Below are 21786 nucleotides of genomic sequence, written 5' to 3'. Positions count from 1 at the left end.
TAAATCATCATTAACAATGATGAACAATTTTTTAGATTTACAACGGTTAAATTGAGCAATATCATACTGGAGTCTGCCAGGCAGTCACTAAACTCAAACCTGAGACTCCAGTGTATTTTTGGAGCAGCTGGCTTTTGTTTTCAGGATAGCAGGTGTAGCTTTACGTTAACCGATAACTGAAAGTTATAAACAGCTGATCAAATTACAGTGGAGGCAAATTACAGCTTGCACCTGTCTTGCACTCCTGCAGCCTGCCTGAGCTTCCTGGAGTCTGTGGAGGAAGCAGCAGGGAAAACGACTTGCTTCAAACATAGGTTGTATATTAAATAGGATTTTAACCTATTTGATACACTGCTTATAGCTCCAATTCGCTATTTGGACTGCAGTACTCATTTTAGGATGCACGGTTGCTACATATTGCTTCTTTAAAATACCAACCATGAAATCATCCATCCAGATATAATGCTTTGCTAAAATCTGAACAAATTCACTCCTGGATGAGGTTTATACATCTTAACTTCAAGAAAACTTCAGAGAAATGCATCTAAAATGTCCAGTAAAAAGCCAGTCTGTCAGTCTGCACCAGCTGGCGTTGCATTTTAATTTGGCACCGACTCCGGCATTAAATTATTTTGGACGGCTGATGGCTGATTCCTGAGAAGAAGGAAAAAAAAAAAAGAGAAACGGAGGAAAGCGAGCCAGATGTAATGCTTTCACTCACACACTCATCTCCTTTCATCTTGTTCCTCCAGCACATACTGTTTATGTTGCCAGAATAAAATAGGCTAGAGAGCACTCAACTGAAAATCCCATTGAGAGGGAAAGACACTCACGCTTTGCTTTAACTTCACACGGTGCTATTTAAACAAAAATACAAACATATCGGTGTGGGAAATACAGGCTTGTCTCATGCTTCCAGTCAATTTTATTTTTTGAAAAAATGAAAGGATGATATGAAATGCCATAAAAAGAGCACTATCAAATGTATTAAATGTGTCTTGTGTAGCATGTACAACACATTTGAAGAGTTCTCTCATAGAGTAAAAAGAGGCAAATCGTGTTGTAAACATCCAGTAATAAGACAGCCGATACAAAATGACATGCACGAGACTTAAATCATTCATCCTAATATGAATTGCTTCATACTCATACAGGACAAAGCTCAGCGATCCCAGGCACGCTTTCTTACCCAGCATTTCCACCTCTAATGACAAGTGAGAACAGCACGCTTGTACAAAGCAGACACTCGGTCTGTCGGTTCTCACCTTGATTTCTTGCCAAGTGTCATATCGACAATGTGGGCTAGCCCACCAGGGGAAGTGATTTGTTTCCCAGAGTTAAAAAGTAGGCACTCATCAAACAATAAGGTGCTTTGGATGAAAAAAAAAAAAACGAGAAGCAGTTGGACTGTTTCTGTGATGCAAAGACTGGCTGCACATCCACTCCCAATCAATGTGGATTTAATGGAGGAGAATCCCAGATAATTATTCTCCGGTAAAAACTAAGCGCTATATATAAGCTACATAAACGCTTGAATGTTTATGCTCAGTGTTGAACCTACAATTGAGGACACTGAAGTCATGTCTTGTGTAATTTTTTTTGGAATATTTGGTGGTTTTAGTAACCTTCGAGGAGTTGCAGGTAAAAACAATTAAAGACATTTTATTGGCTGATCTCACTATTTTTAAATCTGGTGTTTTGTTTCCACCAGGATTCAGTAGTTCACCAGATTGTTATGCTTGGTTTGAAACATCATTTAGGCCTTTATAGTGTGAAATTAAACAGTGAGACTTCATTTTACAGCCTAGTTCCCTGTTTTCCTATTAAGTTTCTGGAAATATCCATGTGGTCTGGTAGTAGTAATAGGGAAGACAGAGGCAAAGTTCTGAGACCTCGGTGTGGCTACGGCCAGTCTGTGTCTAAATAAAGCCATTTGGAGGTACACCCTGGTGTAACACAAGTCAATTTTCCATTGAAATTAGATGCACATTTTATTCTGTGTAAGGTTACAGTCTCCTCATCACTCCACATACATCTGATGTTTCCGTTTGCAGACATTTTTGCAATATTTTAACTTTTTGTCTATTTTCCACATTGAAAGTGTGTATAAAAACAGATGGATGTAAACACTCTCACTGACTTCTTCTGTTCTCAACAACAACACAGACTTCATAAACATTTTGGCACCAACTGTTTGTCCATTCAAAAAGCTGTCAGTTTGAGAGATGAGTGAAAATGTTACATACTATAGCTGTGCCACAGTCTGGTCAGTATCTTCTCTTGGATTCGAATCACGAATAGTAATGAGTCTCTTCTACAACAGGGACCTGCGGCTGACTCACAGGACTCTTGGCTCTCTTTAGTTACACATCAAAAGAGTCTTTAAAGGCAATGAGGGACATGAAAAACAGACAGGGACATAAGTCCAGGAAATGTCTCTTATCGCCATCTGTCTGGCATCTCTACCTTAGTCTTCCAGTAATCCATGTATGAACAGGCTGTTCACTATAAAAACTGAAACAATGTCTGACAGTCCTGATCCAACAAACGTCACATCTCAGTGGTTTTAACATAGAATTTGTCAGACTACATCTTGTTTGCTCTTCAGGCTGTGATAGCGGCTGATGAACACAACACATCAGAGTCCAGAAAACAGACATTATGCTTTAAAAGCAACCCTATCGCCCGAGACAACAACATAAGTATTGGATGATTCTGAAAAACCAAGATCATGTTAAATGAAAGCTACTGTGTCGAAAGTCTCTCCCTATTCACTATTTACTGAACTGTATTAACCTCTGACAACTAACGGTGTAACAGCTGATAAACTAGCTCAGATAAATGAAGAGTAACACATAATTTGAATCACTTTGTTGTATTAGTTCTGATTATTTTAAAAATGAATTGTAAATATTTTATTGTAATTTCAAACTTTAAAAAAATCTATTTCATTTATTTTTCATGAACTCTCAAGGCTCGCCTGCAGGGCCTTCATGGCTCACCAGAGGGCCACGGCTCATAATTTAGGAATCAATGTCACAGAGATCTTTCAAATCTTTGTTTTGATTTTACTGTTTTGGTTCACTTTCACCTTTTTTATCAACTCTGTTTTTAGCACCAAGTGGCAGTCAGGAAATTGAAACTAGTCGGTGAACATGATGAGAGATTTTTCTTTCGGGAGGTGGTGGAGACCAAAACAGAGCTAAAAGCACAGTGAACGTTGGATTTACATTCTTCAGGTGAACATATACATGACTCAAAATCAATGCCAATGTTGTTTGGCGTCCGCTGGATGTGTAAATAGGCAAAGGTTGGCCAACATGTTAGTCATAACAACTTTTAAGGCGACATGACATCAATTTTGTAAGCCTACAGGTAAGCTTGACCTCATCTCAATTGCTTTCTTTTTTAGATTGTAATCCTTCCTCTGAATGTCATCTGGAGCATCAGAAACTCTTCCTAGATGCATTGTCCGTCACAGGCTCTGCCATAACTCCTAGTTGCTGTAGCCGTCCCTGTTGCTATTCTGTAGTTGCTCCTCCCTTCAGCTCTGACAAACCAATCGTTGCTGGTTGATGTAAAACGCATTATTGCCGGTGCACTGAAATGTTGCCACAGACACCAGATTAAAAACTCTGGTATTGTGCAAGACACAGAGAGTTTTAGGTGGTAGTGATATGCTTAATCAGCAGTCTGAACTCATTTGACAGGGGCTTGAATGTAACAGATGTTCATTTATATGTACAAGTCCTTCAGTGCAGGTTTAAGCAACTAAAACACAAAGGGAACAACATTTCCTTCACAGACACTGAGCACCGGATGTAAATTTTCCTGGATACTGCTCTATTTTAAAACTGTAAATATATTTAAAGCTTTATTACTCACACTGTTTATTGGATATGTGATCAGTACTTACTGTGGTGGATGTTTCTCTTCCAGTCTATCTTTAGCTCTCCTTTTGTATTCCCTTGCCCTGCCATTTTTCTGTCTGCATGAGCTTGACCTCATCAATAATTCCTCCAGGTTATTTAGAAATAATGTGGATTAAAGAAGCTGCCAGGAGAGAAAGCTGAATGTAACGAGCGATAACTTACCTAATAGGAATCGCATGTCTGATCGCATTTTTTGTTTTATTGTGATGCTGATTTACCAGGAATGAAAGCTGAAGTAAAAATTCACAGAGGTCTTTCTTCTAACTAGTGTTCTTAGATTGTTCAGAGGAGTTTCTCAATCCGCTTTAATGTGTTTTCCAAACACGCGACTGGCAGTGGCTGAGCGGAGGAGGGTTTGCATAGAGAAGACAGAAAAACACACACAAACATGTATGCAGGGAGTTTAACTCGATGCTTTGCCAATATTGTTTCGACTGTGATGCTAATAGAGCAAACTGAGGTGAAAATTTAATTGAAATTGAAAGAGAGAGGGTGAGAGAGACAAAGAGAAGAGATGAGTAATGATAGAAGAAGAAAAACAGGGCAGAGACTGCATTCATACAGTATCTGTCACTGTGTGTGTGTGTGTGTGTGTGTGTGTGTGTGTGTGTGTGTGTGTGTGCGTGCGTGCGTGTGTGCGTGTGTGTGTGTGTGTGCGTGTGTGTGTGTTGCCTGCGGAACAGTTGATGGATTTGCTGCTTGACTGCTCACACAGATTGGTGCCTGCTGTGATGGCAGCCTTGAACTGAAATTACGTGCACACACACGCACGCACGCACGCACACACAAAGGGAGAACTACACATAATTGCAATTTCTGTGTGCGCAAGTGCGTTTGTGTGTATTCTTAAGTTGGGATGAGCGGGTGTGTTGCCTCTAGGAGGCCATTTCAAAGCACCGTGGAAGGATGGATGAACACAAGGCCAACCAAAGTACCAGAGAGGATTAGACAATTGAACAGGTTCAAAAGGCTGTGTTTATGCGTTTATTAGTAGCCGTTTATTATATTCTGTGTCAGATGCTTCATTTTTATTGAATCAGTGTCAGGGTGGCTGGCTTCCCCAATTATAATCCTTTTTTTTTTTTTTTAATTGGTGAAATGAGACAAAAACACAACAGAGCAGACAAACAGAGATTAATTTAAACAGCTGAGAGAGATTTCTGTTTTACTTAACAGTCTGCTGATGTTCTGCTAATTAAGTTGCAGTAGATTATGAATTATCTTGATGTTGTTTTTGATAACAGTGTATAGAATTTACCTCTAAATCAAGTCCATGGATTTGATTAAAGTGCTGTCTTTAAATTTGCGTTTTGTTCTGGGCTGGAGTGTGTAGAGGAGATTTTCTTTACAGGAAGGTAGGATTTCCTGACTAGCGTTGTATGTAAGGAGGACAAATGACATGAACAACTTCAACACCTGAGGAAATTTCAATACAGGAAATAACTATATGGAATAAGATACTAGGTGTTGGACAGTGCTCCAATGCTTCAGAGTATGTGTTGCGTTTTATTGTGCCTTACAAGTCAACTAACACAGTCTAAAAAGCGAGGAAGTCTGCAGACAGAGGAGGAGGGGTTGATGGATTGTAGGGCTGAACAATTAATCGAAACATCATCGAAAGCAGGGGCTGCAATCTCGATAAAGGCAAAATGGCATACTGGTGCTCCAGAAATGCCCTCCTTCACAAATCGCATCTCCAGACATGCATGTTTGGTGCCGACTCCAGCAAAAATTGCATCCTCATATATATATATATATATATATATATATATATATAAAATTATATTTTACCTTTTTTTTTTTTTCAGTGAAAATGAAATGCAAAAATGATCATTCCAACTAAAATTGTGACTCAATTTCTGTCAAAATAGACAGAAATGTCACATCGTGCTCCATGTGAAACCAGTAGTCAAAAGTTGATGTCTCTTCAAGTTATGTAATGTACATTAATTACTCCTACATAGGTAACATCACTTAGATAACATACCGTGCATAAGTTACATTAAGTACATAAGTGATGTTTCATATGTAAAGACACTTATTTGAACCCAAACTATGATAATTTCCTACACCTAACCAAGTAGTTTTGCTGTGTAAACCTAACCATTTAGTTTTTATGCCTATATTTTGAAGGTATATCCAGGTGTTGCATATTTGTTATTGCTAACTTGAACATGGAGTCCTACAGTGTCATAGTTTGAAGCACAGGGCCACTGACAAAGCCGCCATATTTGAAGTGAGAACGTGATGGTTATGAAGTGACACAAGACACAAAGGCTCCAAACAATGTTAGTTTAAAAAAAAACTAGATAGGTTTTACAGTAGGAATCAGAAATCAAATGGATCAGTAGTTTTATAGTCCTTATGATATGTTATGTGAGACAGGAATTGATTCTCCATTTAAAAACAATATATATCCACAATATAAAGAGAAAACATTGTCCAAGATGTCTAGCTTCCCCAAAAGACCAATACTCAGTTTCTCCAAACTCAAGAGAAGGTAAACAAACTTTGACCAAGAACAACACAGTAAGAACCAGTTGGTACCTGGTGAAGCTATGAGCAAAACTTTGGAGAACAACCTCAGGCTACACAAAATATAATATTTTAAATCTCACACCAGCAAAACAACAGCTGTACTGAGACTGTACTGTAGTAGCATGACTCTCCAACAAACATTCACCATAAACAAATCAATAATACTTGTGCACTACTACTTACCAGTACTTTAAAAGGGCAGACAAATGCACAGGTCATCCCAAACAAACTAAACCAAAGCCACAGTACAGAAAGTTGGGGCAAGAGAGAAAGTCATGTCCCAGGAGGTGCCTTAAAAATAACCCTGACAGTGATTGAGACTAACTGGCAGGATGAGTCAGTAACGATGACAGGGCTTCACATAATAGAGATGAAGACAAGGTGCTCTCTACCACACAGTTTCATTTGTGAGTGGTTTGTTTCGAGGACTATTCAACAGGCTGCTGCTGTTCATGCAGGTTTAATGGTTTTGGAGCAGTTATAATATTTGATATTTGTACCCATGAAGGATATGGGGGGAAAAATACACACAACAAGGTAATACATCTGATTTGCAAAGATGAAACCAAGGAACTGAGTAAAATTTTTGCAATCAATGAAAATAGTTTAGGAAATATTTTCATCCTGGCACTACAGTGGGATTAATGATAAGTGATAATTTGATCACTCTTGAAGATCAAGTAAAACATCATCTGCATAAAGTCGAATTTTGTGTTCTGTATTTGCAGAGTGAATTTGCAGAGTTCTGCCAGATAGAGCTGGCTGGTGGTTCTTTTAATGCCACTGGAAACCCAAATCTATAATAACTTTCCAACTGTGTAATATATTTGTAAGCCTTTTAAAATGATTAGAAATGATTCAGAAATTTTAATCCAGTTTCGAAATACTGACATTCAAGTTTTTGGAGCTTTGGTATTATATATGCATTTCGTATTTTATGCTTTCATATACTGTTTCAAGCCAAATTTCCTTTAAAAAAACAGCAAGGGAGAGAGTGGGCATCTGTGTATGGACCCCCTGCTTGGTGTAAAACTGTGATATAACCCTGTTAGTAGTGACAGTGGCCATGGATGTGAAACTATAACCGGCTTTGTTTTGTTACAGTGTGATATGTTGTCCGTTGGTGGTTTTCCCTCAGTGGATTTAGACAGAAATTCTCCTTTGCATTTCTGACTGGTGGAATGACTTTTTCTTTTTTTTTTCTTTCTTTCTTTCTTTCTTTCTTTCTTTCTTTCTTTCTTTCTTTCTTTCTTTCCTCTGTAGTGGAGCGTCAGGGAGCAGCAGTGAATCAGAGAGCAGCTCAGAGTCGGACACAGACGAATCAGAGAGCAGCTCCAGTGACAGCGAGTATAATCAGGCCTCCCGCACAAACACCCCAGAGGTAGGACGACAAGTGTGTTACAGTGTGTGAATGTGTGTGTTTATGTGGATTCGGTGCAACTATGCTCAGCCACATCCTCTTTATGGATGAAATGGATAACATTTTCGTGTGAAGTAACAATCAAATTTCACTTTTTGTGGAGGAAACATATTTTATGGCTTATTCCCATTGTTCAATAAACAGTCAGTGCAGTCGCCACATGCATATTTCTAACCCCAGTTTGGAGACAACCAATAATTACTGGAGTCAGACAGGGTTTTGTTTATGCCATCCGTCAAAATCTCATTTTTCTGGTTCCTTTTCTTGAAAAAATAAAAGCCAGAGGTAAGATTAGCTTTCATTACAGAATTCCCGTCATTAAGCAATCATTCAAAAATTGGCAGTCAGAGACACTGGCGATGTCATGTGTGTCTCCAGCTCTGACAAGTGTCTCCAGTTTTGTTTATGTTTCATAAAGAGACAGTCAGATGCACTTTCATTGCCTTTTTTTATTCTCCCTGATTCACCACTATTCACTTCACAGTGTGTCTGACTGCCTGTACATTAAATGCTCTCTTCCCACGGTCTCTGGGTGGTGCTCTGAAAGTCATAAAACTCCAACCGCAGAAAGCTGAATTATAACATTATTTATCACATTATTTTAATGGTTCAACGCTGCCTGGTTTCATAGGCTTATGCAGTCGTGCCCACTGAGAGGAAGAGAGAAAGACTTGCTGAGAAAAAGAAAGGAAATCATTTAGTAGCGTCTGCGGCTACATATGAAAACAGTCTGCAACACAGCAGTCGAATAAATGGAGCAACTTAAATCTCAAAAAGAAGTCTTTTCTGTTTACGAAAACATGTCAATGAATTATGATTTCAAGACAAAATCCCTTTTAAACCTGTAACTTCCCTTGAGGTTTTCAGACCAAATAAAACTTTGTTATGACAGCGGTAAAATAGATACAACCACCCTAATAAAACTGACAACTCCTATACATCTTGCATTAAAAAGCACTCATATCCAGACTGTATCTACATATGATTTAACCTGATAACAGAAAAAAATTAAAATTAAAAGAAAAAAAGAAATGGATTTGATGATGATCATACTGGGCCAACGCTATTTTAGCAATAATTCTAATGTAGTTCACCTTGTATATGATCACATAGTTTAGTTCTGACTGTTACACTGCCACGTTTGCACTGGGATGTGTTTCAAGGATAAATATAAAGTTTGAAAATCCAAATAAACAGTTGCAGCCAACCCGCCTGGTGTGTGTGTATAGGTCTGTATGGTTATACTGTCGCAGCAACTTTTGTATTTTCAAACACAGATGTTGGCCGGTGTGTGTTGATTGCAGCGAAGGAGAGATCACCAGCCATACAAAAGGATAGATAGAGGGTGGATAGATAAAACTATAAACAATCTACAGTGAAACAGACTCTATATAGAACCACCCAAATCCAGACATCCGGAGAAAAACAGTGAGAGAAGTTCTTTTAGGACTTTGAGTGGTTCCAACCCAGAGAAAGTTTCAGACTGATGGTCGCTAAATTTGTCACAAGTTGCCTTTTAGAAATGAAGTTGCTAGGAGAATCTGAAAAGTTACTAAAGCAACACAGTCCCCAAGTTGGCAACGCTAAGTTGCATGTGATTACTTACTTCTGCCCACATAGTTGTTGTATGTGGATTGAAAACACAAGTGCATTCACACTTATGGTTAGTGTGGTCATGGAGGTGGTTTGGCTGATCAGATTGTAATCCCCCCACAGTGTCTCTTGGGTGGATTTACACCAGTACTTCCATGTGGTCAAGAACTATTCGACTGCAATCCGATCACCCAAAACACATTTTAATGCAAGGTCTAAAGGGGATCTGAGGTGTTGCAGACTGTCTTTACTTTTGAAATATATGCTAATCTATATGTTGTTTTCTACCGATAGCCTGAACCCCCCTCCACCAACAAGTGGCAGCTGGACAGCTGGTTGAATAAGGTCCAAGCTCAAACCAAATCCCTGGTCCCCCCTCAGCAGGAACATCATGGCACAGGTTGGTATGGACAGTTTGATCTATTGTGTCTGACCGGTTTGATCTGGAAGACTTATTCTGGTTTAATGGTCCTCTGCCCAGGCTCCATCTCCCAGGGTCCAGAGACTTTCTCTCCAAGGAGTGAAACACCAGGAGTGGGTACGGCCGCCAAGACCAAGCCCTGCGGATCCAGCAGCACCCCTGTACCAGCTGCGCCAACGGTGGAACACAAGGATACAAGGGGAGCCTTATGGTACGAGCTACAAGTGTATTCGGAAGTAACTTTTCAGATCTGTTGATTGATTTCATGAATGAACGACACTGACAGAAGGATGAACAGTTTGCAGGCAACAATTGGCAGAAATGTGCCTTTAACCTTAAATGAAAAAAAATTACTTCTTGCTCCTTGCAGCCAAGGCAGAGAGAAGGCGAAGGCCAAGCTCAGCCAGAAGGCATCGGGGGAGGGCCAGAGGTCAAAGATGAGGCTATCACCGGGCCTGTTGTCTGGGCCAGAGGTCACGACCCCAAGGAGGAACACCACGGGGAAAAAACAGCCCCGACGAACGGACAGATCAAACAGTGCAGAGGATAATCAGAGCCAGACATGGAGCAGAGCAAACCAGCATAGGTAAGAAAGGGAGACAAGACCCCTACTTAACATTTTGACTGAGTTATAAGTTCTAACCATCAGTATAGTCCACTTATTATTTATTTAAAATGTACATAGTCAAAGTGGCATTGAATTCGAGGTCTAAACCTTTCCTGGCCAACAATTAAGTCTTCAGTGCAATGGCATATAATTACAGCTAGTTATCTAAAATCAAGCTTCTCATTTTGACTCAATATCCAAAACAAATGGCTTCAGTTTTCTGTAAATGAGGCGCAAGTTGACTTTCAGAAAGACAAATTTCAGTATATTCTGTTTTATTCTTACTTTTATTTAATGTTGTCCGCAGAAAGCAGCAGAGTAAATTTCATTTATTGATGTCTGCTTCACTGACAGCCATGGCTCTTAAGGATTGAATGTGTAAGATTAAGGGGTATTTATTGGCAGAACATGGAATATTATAATGACAAGTATGTTTTAATTAGTGTAGAATCATCTAAAAGTACAAATTAATGTGTTTTTGTTGCCTTAGAATGAGTCGTTTATAACTAAAGAGGATGTGAATCATCTTTCACAGAGGCAGACATGTTGCACTGCCATGTTTCTACAGTAGCCCACAACGGACTAACCAATGACTGGCTCTAGATATGGCCTTTTGCGTTTTTCACTAGTTTCTCAGACAGTGTAGTTTCACCTACGCGCTTGGAAGGGGAGGGTGAGGTGAGCAGTGTTCAGGTACAGCCTTAGCTGAAATGCAGATTTACTGTTTCATCTTCAGTATGATATTTTTTCAGGAGAACAAAACGATTGTAACAGTTTATTTCTTGAATAGTTAATATATGTTATGACTCAGTGTTTTCCATACTTTTTCCCCTGCGGCTCCCTTTTTTATAAATGACAAAACAGCGTGACCCAAATCACAATATAACAAAAACTAAATTTTGGGAAGAGTTCATTCCTGCATAAATAAATCATCCTGATCATCTTTACTGCCACTTCTGCATCACTTTATATTATCTTGATGCTTTTTTTGAAGACATCAACACGTTAAAACTTTTGAAGTGAGAAATAAATTAATGTAAGCTCAGTTTATTTCTTTATATCAGGACAACAACAAAGGAAATTCTAGTCTACTTCAAAATCTGACAAAAAAAAAGAAAGTACATTTAAATGGAATAAGCAGGCCCTCATTTTTTCCCCTCATCAGTAAAACAATACACACTTGTTAAATGTTTTATAAAAGGTGTACTGCAGATATAAATCTTAAATTTGAAGATTTTCCCTCATAGTTCCCCTTGACCCACCTGCGGGTCCCGACCCAGTCAATGAGACTGACTGTTATGACTTATATGTCACTAATTATTGGTAAAAAAAAAAATATTATAACATAATGTTAAGACAACACATCACTTAGTAGTCTGGCAGCTCGCCACTGAACACTGTCACTCCCACATCTGTTGTGAAAAATGCTCGGATTGAGTGGAAGCCATGCCAAACTGGCTGCTCAGCTTGATGTTAGGCTAATTAGAAAAAAAAAACAGATTTCCTAGCTTCGTTCCTTTATTCTTTTCTCCTTCAATCACTTCTTCCCTCCCATTTTCCATTTTTAAGCTTTACACATCCAAACAAGTTCAGCTGAATCCATGCTGTTTTCAATTATTTCACGCTGTCTTATATTTTTTCATTTTAACACACATTCACCCCCTGGAGCTGGCCAACGCACGCATTATCATCCGCTGTTTGTCAGGGTAAAACTGCTCTACAGTGAACAAGGGGCAAGGGTGAATCTAATTCTGAATATGACGCTTCCTCGTATTCCGTTTCTTTTTTTTCATTTTCCCACCGCAGCCCTGCAGCGAGGGAGAAGGACCTGTTGCCTCCCCCCTCCTTGGAACATCAGAACCCCCCGAGGCCACGAAGCAAACCCCCCAGTGGGAAAACAGCCCCCAGGAAAGAACCTCGCAGTGCTACCAACTCAAACAACAGCACAGTAACTCCACCAGCGGCGCTACAGCAAACCCCAGTGCCAATACCTGCTGTCAGTGTAAACCAGGTTAGTGTGTGGGGGTGGGATACACGTGTGTGTGTTTGCGTGGGATGTAGAGAGTTTCTCCATATGTCGTCCTGGATACAGCCGTGTCCGGAGACGTTATGTTCTCAGACAGTCTGTCCATACGTTCATATGTCAGTCCAGCCATCCATCCGTCTGTTCTTGTGAACACCTTGACTTGGAATCACAGATGAACTGGCACAAATAATTACTTTTTCAGGGATCACCTAATTAGATTTTGGTGGTCAAAGGTCACTTTGACCTCACAAACATGTTTTTGGCCATAACTCAATAATTCAAATGCTAATTATGACATATTTCACACAAATGTCTAATAGAATACAATGATGAAGTGATGACATTTTATATCCAAAAGGTCAAAGGTCAAAGTCTTTACTACATAAATTACATGAGTCAAACAAACAAAGATGTAAACTGCAACCTGACTGGCTCGCAGAGGACTACGGTACAATTGCGAGGCAGTAATTCTTGTTAGAAAAAACTGTCAAAATTTTCAGATTTCAGCTTCTCAAATGTGAATATTTTCTGGTTTCTTTAGTCCTCTGCGACCGTAAACTGAATATCTTTAGGTTGTGGACAAAACAAGACATCATCATTTTGAGTTTTTTGGAAACAGTGATCAACATTTCTCACCATTTTCACACATATTTTATGGAGAAAACAACTAATTGAGAAAATTACAGACAGATCACTCCATAATGAAAATAATCATTAGTTGCAGCTTTAATGTGTAACATTACCACATTAAAATGTCTTAAATGAGGGTACTAGTACTTGAGATTTTTTTTAAATGTTAATTTAATGCATCATTCCTGTTTTAATTATACTGAAGTAACAATAACGTTAAAAAAGGTAATTGTAAGTTCAACTAAACCCCATTTAATGCAATCATTAACTGCTGAAAACTGTCAGCTGCCTTAAAACCTCACAGAAGTAGAAAACAACAAATGCAATTATGTTCACTGTGAGCGGGGAGCCACTTTCAGTATCGAATGACAGACAGAAATCAAGAAAATGGATTTGTGGTTGAAACATTGCAGTAATGCAGCTAAAAAAAAAAAGCATAGAAACAAAGAATTGGAAAACGAAAAACAGAGCCAACAAAATGCCAGTATCAGGAAGAATTTGTTTTTTGTGGGATTTACCTCGACGAGCTGACACTGATAACACAACAGTGTATTGTACCTCTTTATATAGCCTTTTTTCCCCCAAAATCCTTAGCACTGTCAGGAGGTACATGACAGAAAAAGTATTTCAAAGTGGATAGATTATTGAAAAAAGTTTGCGAACCTCTGGTTTAGATCTACGTTACATACAGTATTTTGTTAAATTTGGCACATTGCACATTCAGTTTTCTAACAGTCCCTTTTTTATTCAGTAACTTTTTCAAGAAAGGAAAGAATAATACGCAACTGAAGTGCATAACACAAGCACCTCGGGACATTTTCCCTTCACTTATCAATGTCTGGAATATGCAAAGACAGTTTAAAACCAAGTGCTGCTCACAAGTAACACTGTCCGTGTGTCCTGTAATAATCACTTCATCCTTATAGTCTCTGGATGATTTGTCCAAGTCATAAAATTCCACAGGATAAAAATTGTATTACTACACGACTATTAAAGCTCAACACTGACTGGTTTTATCGAAATATGGAAAGTAAGAGAGGGAGTCAAAGAGACGGACCGTCGTCTTAACCTATAATGAGTTAACACCCTGTGGTTTTATGAAGATTAGGTGGTTTCAAGGAGAAAGAAAGAAAGAAGGAAAGAAAGAAAGAAAGAAAACCACTAGAACAGACAGAAAAGGACACAGGAAGAATCATAACATGGTTACAAAAGATGAAAATATTCATCTTTACTCCTATTTGAAAGGGAACGTGGAGTTTGTCAGAATAAATTAATTCAATAACACCAGATCAGTAGGTCAAAATAATACTGACATCACCAAGGAATCCACTGGATGCTGTTAAAAAGCTCAGGAAGAGTCCAGAGTCATAAAAACTGTTGTAAATATTGACCTAACCTGAGTTAGAAACAGTCCACTGAAGTAAGGCTGATGTACGAGAGAGATGGAAGAACAAAAGAGGTGAACATCAGTTCACACACAGCACTCCAGAACTTATTTTAGTACGTGCCATTTTCTGATCTTTGTTGATGTTTAAACCACCGTTGCCTCGCGTTATTATGTCTGTTTGCTTTGAAAATCAAATTTCCTCTCCGTTTTTATTCCATCGTTCTGCTTTAAAAAAATCCACCGAGACAAATGAACAGTCAGCCGTCAATAATACCGAGACGATGAAAACTGAATTTTGACGTCAGCAACTTGCAAACTTCAGACTATCTGTCACAGTCCAAGACGAGGACTTACACAACCTGAGACCTGAGAGTGACGTGTCTGACCCTGACATCTGTCACCTCCACAGCCTCTGCGAGGTTCATTCAGCCCGACAGCCACGCACAGCTCCACGCTTTGCTTCATTCCCACAATACATTCATAATTACTTCTTATCAACTGTCTTTATTCTTTCTTTTTTTTCAACAATGATCAGGAGAACAAAACAAAAGAGAAAAAAGTGATTCCTCTTGTTTCACTTCAAGGCTTTACGTTTAAAGGTACATTATTTAAGCAAAAAAATAAAGTTGATTCGACGTGTTTGCCTTCATCAGTCATGATTAAAAAAGAATTACACAGAATATTGATGTAATGCTTTTTAGGTTAATTCTCAGAGGCTGTCATTCTATATTCATTGAATATAAAAGAGCTCAACAGTAAATCATAATTCTTCTGTAGAAACCAGGAGTGGGTGTGATATCAACCTTGTTTTCACAGGGTCATGCAGAAGTGCTACACTACCCACAATCCTAAAGTGTAATGTTTCTGATTGGTGGAGCTTGCTGTTACCATGGCACCTGTGAATGCTGGGTTCCGCTAGCAGGCTAGCTAGTTAGGTAGCCAACATTAGCAAGCATGAGTCGTACTAATAATGTGTTTGCCATGATGAATATAAATTATATACACGCACAACACAAATTACAACATATTACAACTGTTATCAACATAAACACTACAGTAATGACAAAAGTTCAATTTTCAAGCAGTAGCCGAAGTAGTTCCTTCATTCTTAAAGGGGCAGGGTGATATTGATTTCTGCCTTCTCTTTAATGTAATAGAACCACCAGTCCTGTGGTGCTCAAAACGACAAAAAACATATTTGAAAAATTCAAAACTGGCGTTTTTTTTTTTTTTGCAAAAAATATTGAGACCCAGTTACTCAAGATAATCCACAAAACCTTGTTGTGAGCAGTGTCATGTAGGAATTGCTTATTTTCTGTTAGAAAGAGACGCTGCTGTCAAGTTTTTCAAACGTATTTTGTTGATGGTTTGAGCACCACAGAAAAACACACAAAACAATATAGATGGATAAATAGCCCTACAAGCCGGAGGAAAAATACCTGTTTTTGATTTTGGGATGAACCGTCCACTTAAAATAATTACGCACACAGCAGGCCTTGAACCTTTGCTTTTTTCTGTTTTCCAATATTTTCTTCCCCGAATCAAATGATTTATCGTCACAATTCATCTCATGGTTGGTTGGTGTGATTCCAGGCTTAAAACTCTTCAGACAAGGATTTTGTAAAACGTCGATAGAGGGAATAAATGGGAAATTAACTTCTGGAACCAGAACCGTTGAAAAAGTTCAAGTTGAACTATTGAGTTCTGTAGGTGATTTGACATAATTTACAAAAAGAGTTGTATGACATAATCTGATGTCGACAACCTAAAAATCCTAAAATAACCTGACCTAAAACATCTGCAACCTGTGCTGTGGGTGCTGTCATGACACCTGATCTGCTGCCAGCCGTAGCTGTGCAGAACATCTGGCAGAACAGATAATGTTAGTGTCACTGCTGAAGACCTTTGCTAAAGAAAGGAAAAGTTTTTGCCTGCAGGATAAATAAGCATTATTAGAGGGGGACGTTTTTCAATAAAACCCAACATGGTGTTTATTGAAAATGGATTTTGCAGATGGCAACATGGACTGGACTGATTCCAAAAGTTTGGGAAAACTGTCGCTTTACGCGTGCCAAGTGAGTGGGTTTTGCTAAAGACTGGAAACATTAGTGGTATTTTTTTCATCTACCTCCATAATTTGCTTTCTCATGTTGAACGCCCAGCGCTGCCATTCACTTCCTTTTCTTTCAAACCACAGTCATTGATCATTTCATGTCTAAAATCAAGCGTTCAGCATCAGAGGGACAATTTTGATTGGATACAAAAGGTCAGTGATGCAGGTGTAACTCTGCAGAGCTACCAAGAAAATAGACCAAGCAGGAGCGGGATGTTTCTGCTAGTTGGCACACACCCTCTGCACACATTCCCAAAAAACAAAAAAAAACAAAAAAAAAAACATCCTTCACAAACATCCTTCACACAAGACGAATGTCAGGATGATGATGCACAAACAGCTAGAAGACAGTTTTTCACTTCAAGGATAAGGCTGGGTGATATTTTATATTTTTCTTATTGTCAACAAATCATAAAAAAAAAAACGAAACCCAACGATGAATCCATAACAATTACTGTCTGTGTAGCTAAATCCTGATACATTTTCCTCTGTGCAGTTGAGCTCCATTGTTAAATAAAAACACACACTGTTGCACTGGATGACATGTTCTGTCATCACCATGAACATGGGCACTGTAGTTTATTTTTACTCAACTCTACTGCGGTAAATACTCACTAGATCACCACGTGTATTAATCCGCAGCTGAAAATAGTCCCTTTTAGGAAATTACTGAGCCCTTTAGAAAATATATAGAAACACAAAATCTGTATATTAGAGATGGGTTTTTTTAAAAAATTCACATCTTTGAGAGAAGTTTTGGTGTAGTTGCGAAGTTTGGAATTTATTGGCTCATGAGTCATGTTTTTATTGATTGGTAAATTGAATGATTATATTGCTAAGCGATGTTGACAATATTCAATGATTATTGTGTTATTTAAATTATTATTTATAGGTCTTGTGGGGTCTTCTTGCCTGCTCCAGAGGGACTTAAACAGCTTAGTTTACATAGGTGTAACCCCATCCTATGCATGTAGTTATGACAACTGCTGTTTTGCTATGTGTTTTTTTTGCTTGACGCAGCACAAACTGCCTACTTGGGGAAATTAATAAGCTGAATTGAATCTCTGGAGCAAATAGAGCCAGAGAGAATAGAGGGGAAAGTATTGGTGTGATTTCTGTGGAAGTCGTAAACTTGACTTTTGCGTCAGAACTGTGACATGATCCCGTACTTTGAGTGTTTGCAGAACTGAAAGGTCACTGAAAGTATTAGTCAGAAATGTGCAGCAGCTTTTAGAAAAGGAGCCACTCATTCGGTTTCCCAGTCTTTCGGCATCTAGACTGCACCAGGAAGAGGACTCATGCATGTGAAAAAAACCCTCTTTCTGTTGACAATGCAGCAATCAAGGCTCACTATCACTGCTGCCATCAGCAAGGAAACACTTTTGGTGGACATTGAATGATTTGTGATAAAGACACACTTTCTTTTTTTTTTTGAAACTCTGCCATTACATCTGAGAAAGAATTCCAAATAAGAAATGTGAAATGCGTCTTTTCATTTGCATGTGACAAACATCAGGATGCCTGTGCTCAGTTGTGTGACTGGTGTGCAGTGAATTACACTGGCATACACAATTAGACAGTCTAACAGGTCTCATTTCACTTCACAGATTAGTAGAACAAGTCTGTGCTGCCACATTTGCATGACATTATCATATGTGGTAATTTGCAGTATATCTTAAGCTTTACTGATGCCGATTATACTTTCTGTCAACTAAAGGTTATTTTTGCATGGAGTTAAAAATGAATTGGCAGCTGGCACACAAACCAGATTCATTCATACATGGTAGTAGTAAAGATTACAAGTCACGTGTGTATTTTCCAGACTGGCATCCACAGTGTTCTGTAATAATTATTAAGAGTATCTATTTGCACCTGGGTGAGAAATGTCACATAGAAGCTGTTTGGCTATTTACACCTGGCTCCCTGGTTTAGGTATAAAGAGCAACAAAGGCAGTGCAGGGAGGAGGTTATGGTGGATGAATGGGTTAAAAAAAAAAACACCTAGGGGACCAGGGTTTGAGTTTTATGATCTGAGCTCAGTCTTCAGTCACAGTTTGGTTAGCTTAAGGCACCAAGACTACTTTGTTAGGTAGAGGAACCAAGACTCCTTGGTTGGGTTTAGGCACCGAAAGTATTTGGTTGGGTTTAGGAATCACAATTTCTTTGTTAGGTCTAAGAACCAAATCTACTTGGTCAGGTTTAGGTACCAAAACTGCTTTATTTTTCTATTGTTTGCTATGTGTTTTTATGCTTGCTGCAGCACAAATCACCTACTTGGGACAATCAAGTAATTAAATTTAATCGCTGGAGCAAATGGCGGCAGAGAGAATAGTAGAAAAAGTCTTGGTGTGACACGATGCTGTACTTTGAACATTTGCAGGTATGAGAGGTCGCTGAAAGTCAGAAATATGTTACAGCTTTAAGAAAAGGAGCAATTAAGGCAGAATAACATTGCTTCCATCAGCGAGGAAATACTTTTAGTGGACATTGAATGATTTGGGATAAAGAATCACTTTTTACTTGGTAAGGTTTAGGCACCAAAACTTTAAACAGCATTGTTGGTGACTGGCATCTGGGTGCTAATAGCATCTGCCATAATTATTGGTAGTATTACTGATTAACATAAAGCCGTCTCCCTTTTCTCTTCAAAACAGGACAAGAGGAAACACAGAGGTCCAAACACCAGAATCACACCCAAGTCCCGAGAATTCATCGAAACAGATTCCTCCTCCTCCTCTTCTGAATGCCAGTCGGACTCAGAGGAAGCCATCAAAATCCCCGCACTGCCACCTCAGACGACACGCTCGGCGATTAACACACAGACTCTGTCCAACACACACATACACACACCTCTCCTCCCATGCCTTGCCTCGGTTGGCAGTATGGGCAGTCTGGGAACATTTGGAGGGAAGGGACTTCGAGTCAAAGATGGTAGCAATGTGACCACTAATGGTAGCAGCAGTAGTAATGGTAGCATCAGCAGTGGTAGTAATGGCAGCAGTAGTAGCTGTAACTCCCTTGGCATTAGCAACATAAGTGGTTCGTTTGGCACTTCTGTCCCCGATCCCGGAGGGTTAGGAGGACAGTGCAAAGACCTGGAGTCCATGTCGCCGCCTTCCAACATGGGACACGAAGTTCCTCTCTCCCCCCTAAGGGAATACCAAGAGATCCAGAGTTTATGGGTGAAAATTGACCTGAGTTTGCTCAGCAGGGTGCCTGGCCAGGGTTTGGGGGAAAGATCCAGGGTGGGAATCACTGAAAGGGACGGGAGTGAAGGGAGAGACAGAGAAAGGCCGAGTGAAAGAGAGAGAATAGGGGTGACGGAAAGAGAAAGACAGAAGCAGGAAGAGAGAGAGTGGCCAGGACTGAGAGACAGGCAGAAGTTACCCAAAGGGGAGAAACAGGAAGACGAAAACGAGCGATTAGCGCAGGACAGAGAGAGGCAAGGTGACAGAGACAGATTAACTGAGAGGGAGAGGCAGATGGACCGAGAGGACAGAGACAGATTCGGGCTCGGGGAGAGGGAAAGGACGACGGGGAGGGACAGAGAGAAGGTGTGCCAAGGTCTGGGGGTCCTGGATAACCCCCCAGCGCAAGAGCAGAGTAATCCCAGGCTGGCCGGGAGGACGGACAGAGGAGAGAACGGAGGCAAACACAGGAGGCAGGCAGCTGCAAACATCGTGGCCCCAACAGAGAAACACACCAGCAAGAGCAAAAGGAAACATAAGGTGTTTTTACATTTTTTATTGAAATTCTCTTCACATACATACTAGGGATTTAAAGGGACAGTTCTTGCTCTTTATCCATCTAGATTGTTTTGGTGTGAGTTTGGTGTATACTATAAGACAATACCCACCCCAACCATAGCCTGTTCACCCTGCTGCCATCTGGCAAGAGATACAGAAGTATCCACTGCAGCACCACCAGACAACCGAGCAGCTTCTTTCCTGAAGCCGTGACACTCATCAATCCACACTCCTCACTCCACCATAAATAAAAGTTTATTTTTATGACTTATTTGTTTAAGGATTCAAGGAGTCCACCCCTACCTCCTTGGCTGAGCTGTAATATTAGCGCCACCGAGCTAGCTGGCTGGTGATACGGTTGGCAGGTGTAGTTTGGTGGAAAAAAAGCAGTTGCTATATTAAACTGCTCCCAACAAGGTCTGTGGGTTATCTTGAGTAACCAGGTCATGTGTGAATGTATTTGGAGAGAAGGCAGACATGTCTACAGCCCATATCTCCAAAACTCTGCAACTCACACCAAAAGAATCTAGATGGAAAAAGAGCACTACAGGTGAACAATTTGGAAAAATATGTTTTTTTAATTTTAAGGTGAAGTGTCCTTTTAAGTCCAAAACCATTCCCTTTTCCCTTGTATACTCCAAACTCTCTCTTTCTCTCTCTAATGTATACATACTGTACTTAGATATAGCTCGTTTTCTCTGTTCTGTATTCCAGTCGGACCACGGTGAGGCATCAGTCAACGGCAATAAGAAGCTGCGATTGGACAAAGACTGTCAGCTCCTCCCACCATGCATCTCTCCAATACACAACCACAAGAACAGCTCCACAGAGTGAGTATTTACATACTTTTACCTCTTGTACATCATTTTTTGTGCTTTTTCGTCCCATTACATAAATTTCTGTCCTGTTTCTCTTGCATCATTTTCTTCTTGTTACGTCATTTTCCATTTTGTTACATCTTTTCTGTCTTGTTACATCTTCTACAACATTTTCATCATGTTATGTCAAGTCCCCTACGTTTTGTCTTGTCATGTATTTTACAGTTTTTTTCTAGCTGTCTTTTTGTCTTGTTGAATCTTGTACTACATTTTTCATCTTGCTACATCTCTTTCATCTTGTTACATAACTTTTTGTCTTGTTTTGTCTTTTTGTCAAGACTGTTTTGCCAATGTAAGAAGTAGAAAGTAGAGAAAACAGAAATAAGTACTCAAGTAAAGTACAGTAACAAAGTATTTGTACTTAGTGACTTCCCATCTTTGGTCACAAAGACGAGGATGTAGAGAGTGAGATTTGAGCCATGTAATAGAAACGTCTTTTTCTTACTGTCTTTCTTGTATTGCTTCAGTGATGTCAGTGAGTGTCTCCAAACCATG

The 21786-nt window shown here is 39.5% G+C and overlaps 1 protein-coding gene across 2 annotated transcripts in view; it reads left to right on the top strand.

Annotated features, from left to right (window-relative positions):
• The window catches only part of aff2 (AF4/FMR2 family, member 2), a 199190-nt gene that overhangs the window by 154497 nt on the left and 22907 nt on the right, over positions 1-21786 (top strand). For both annotated transcript variants that reach the window (XM_084718806.1, XM_084718804.1), the window contains exons 11-17: positions 7734-7851; positions 9778-9883; positions 9965-10115; positions 10275-10490; positions 12318-12522; positions 19322-20395; positions 21128-21243. In XM_084718806.1, the coding sequence (XP_084574932.1) occupies positions 7734-7851; positions 9778-9883; positions 9965-10115; positions 10275-10490; positions 12318-12522; positions 19322-20395; positions 21128-21243 (1986 nt within the window). The remainder of the gene's footprint in view (positions 1-7733; positions 7852-9777; positions 9884-9964; positions 10116-10274; positions 10491-12317; positions 12523-19321; positions 20396-21127; positions 21244-21786) is intronic.

The sequence above is a fragment of the Lutjanus erythropterus genome, chromosome 5 (assembly GCF_056507025.1).
Source record: "Lutjanus erythropterus isolate fLutEry1 chromosome 5, fLutEry1.hap2, whole genome shotgun sequence".
Classification (NCBI taxonomy): domain Eukaryota; kingdom Metazoa; phylum Chordata; class Actinopteri; order Lutjaniformes; family Lutjanidae; genus Lutjanus; species Lutjanus erythropterus.
This window is presented reverse-complemented; position numbering and strand designations above follow the sequence as displayed.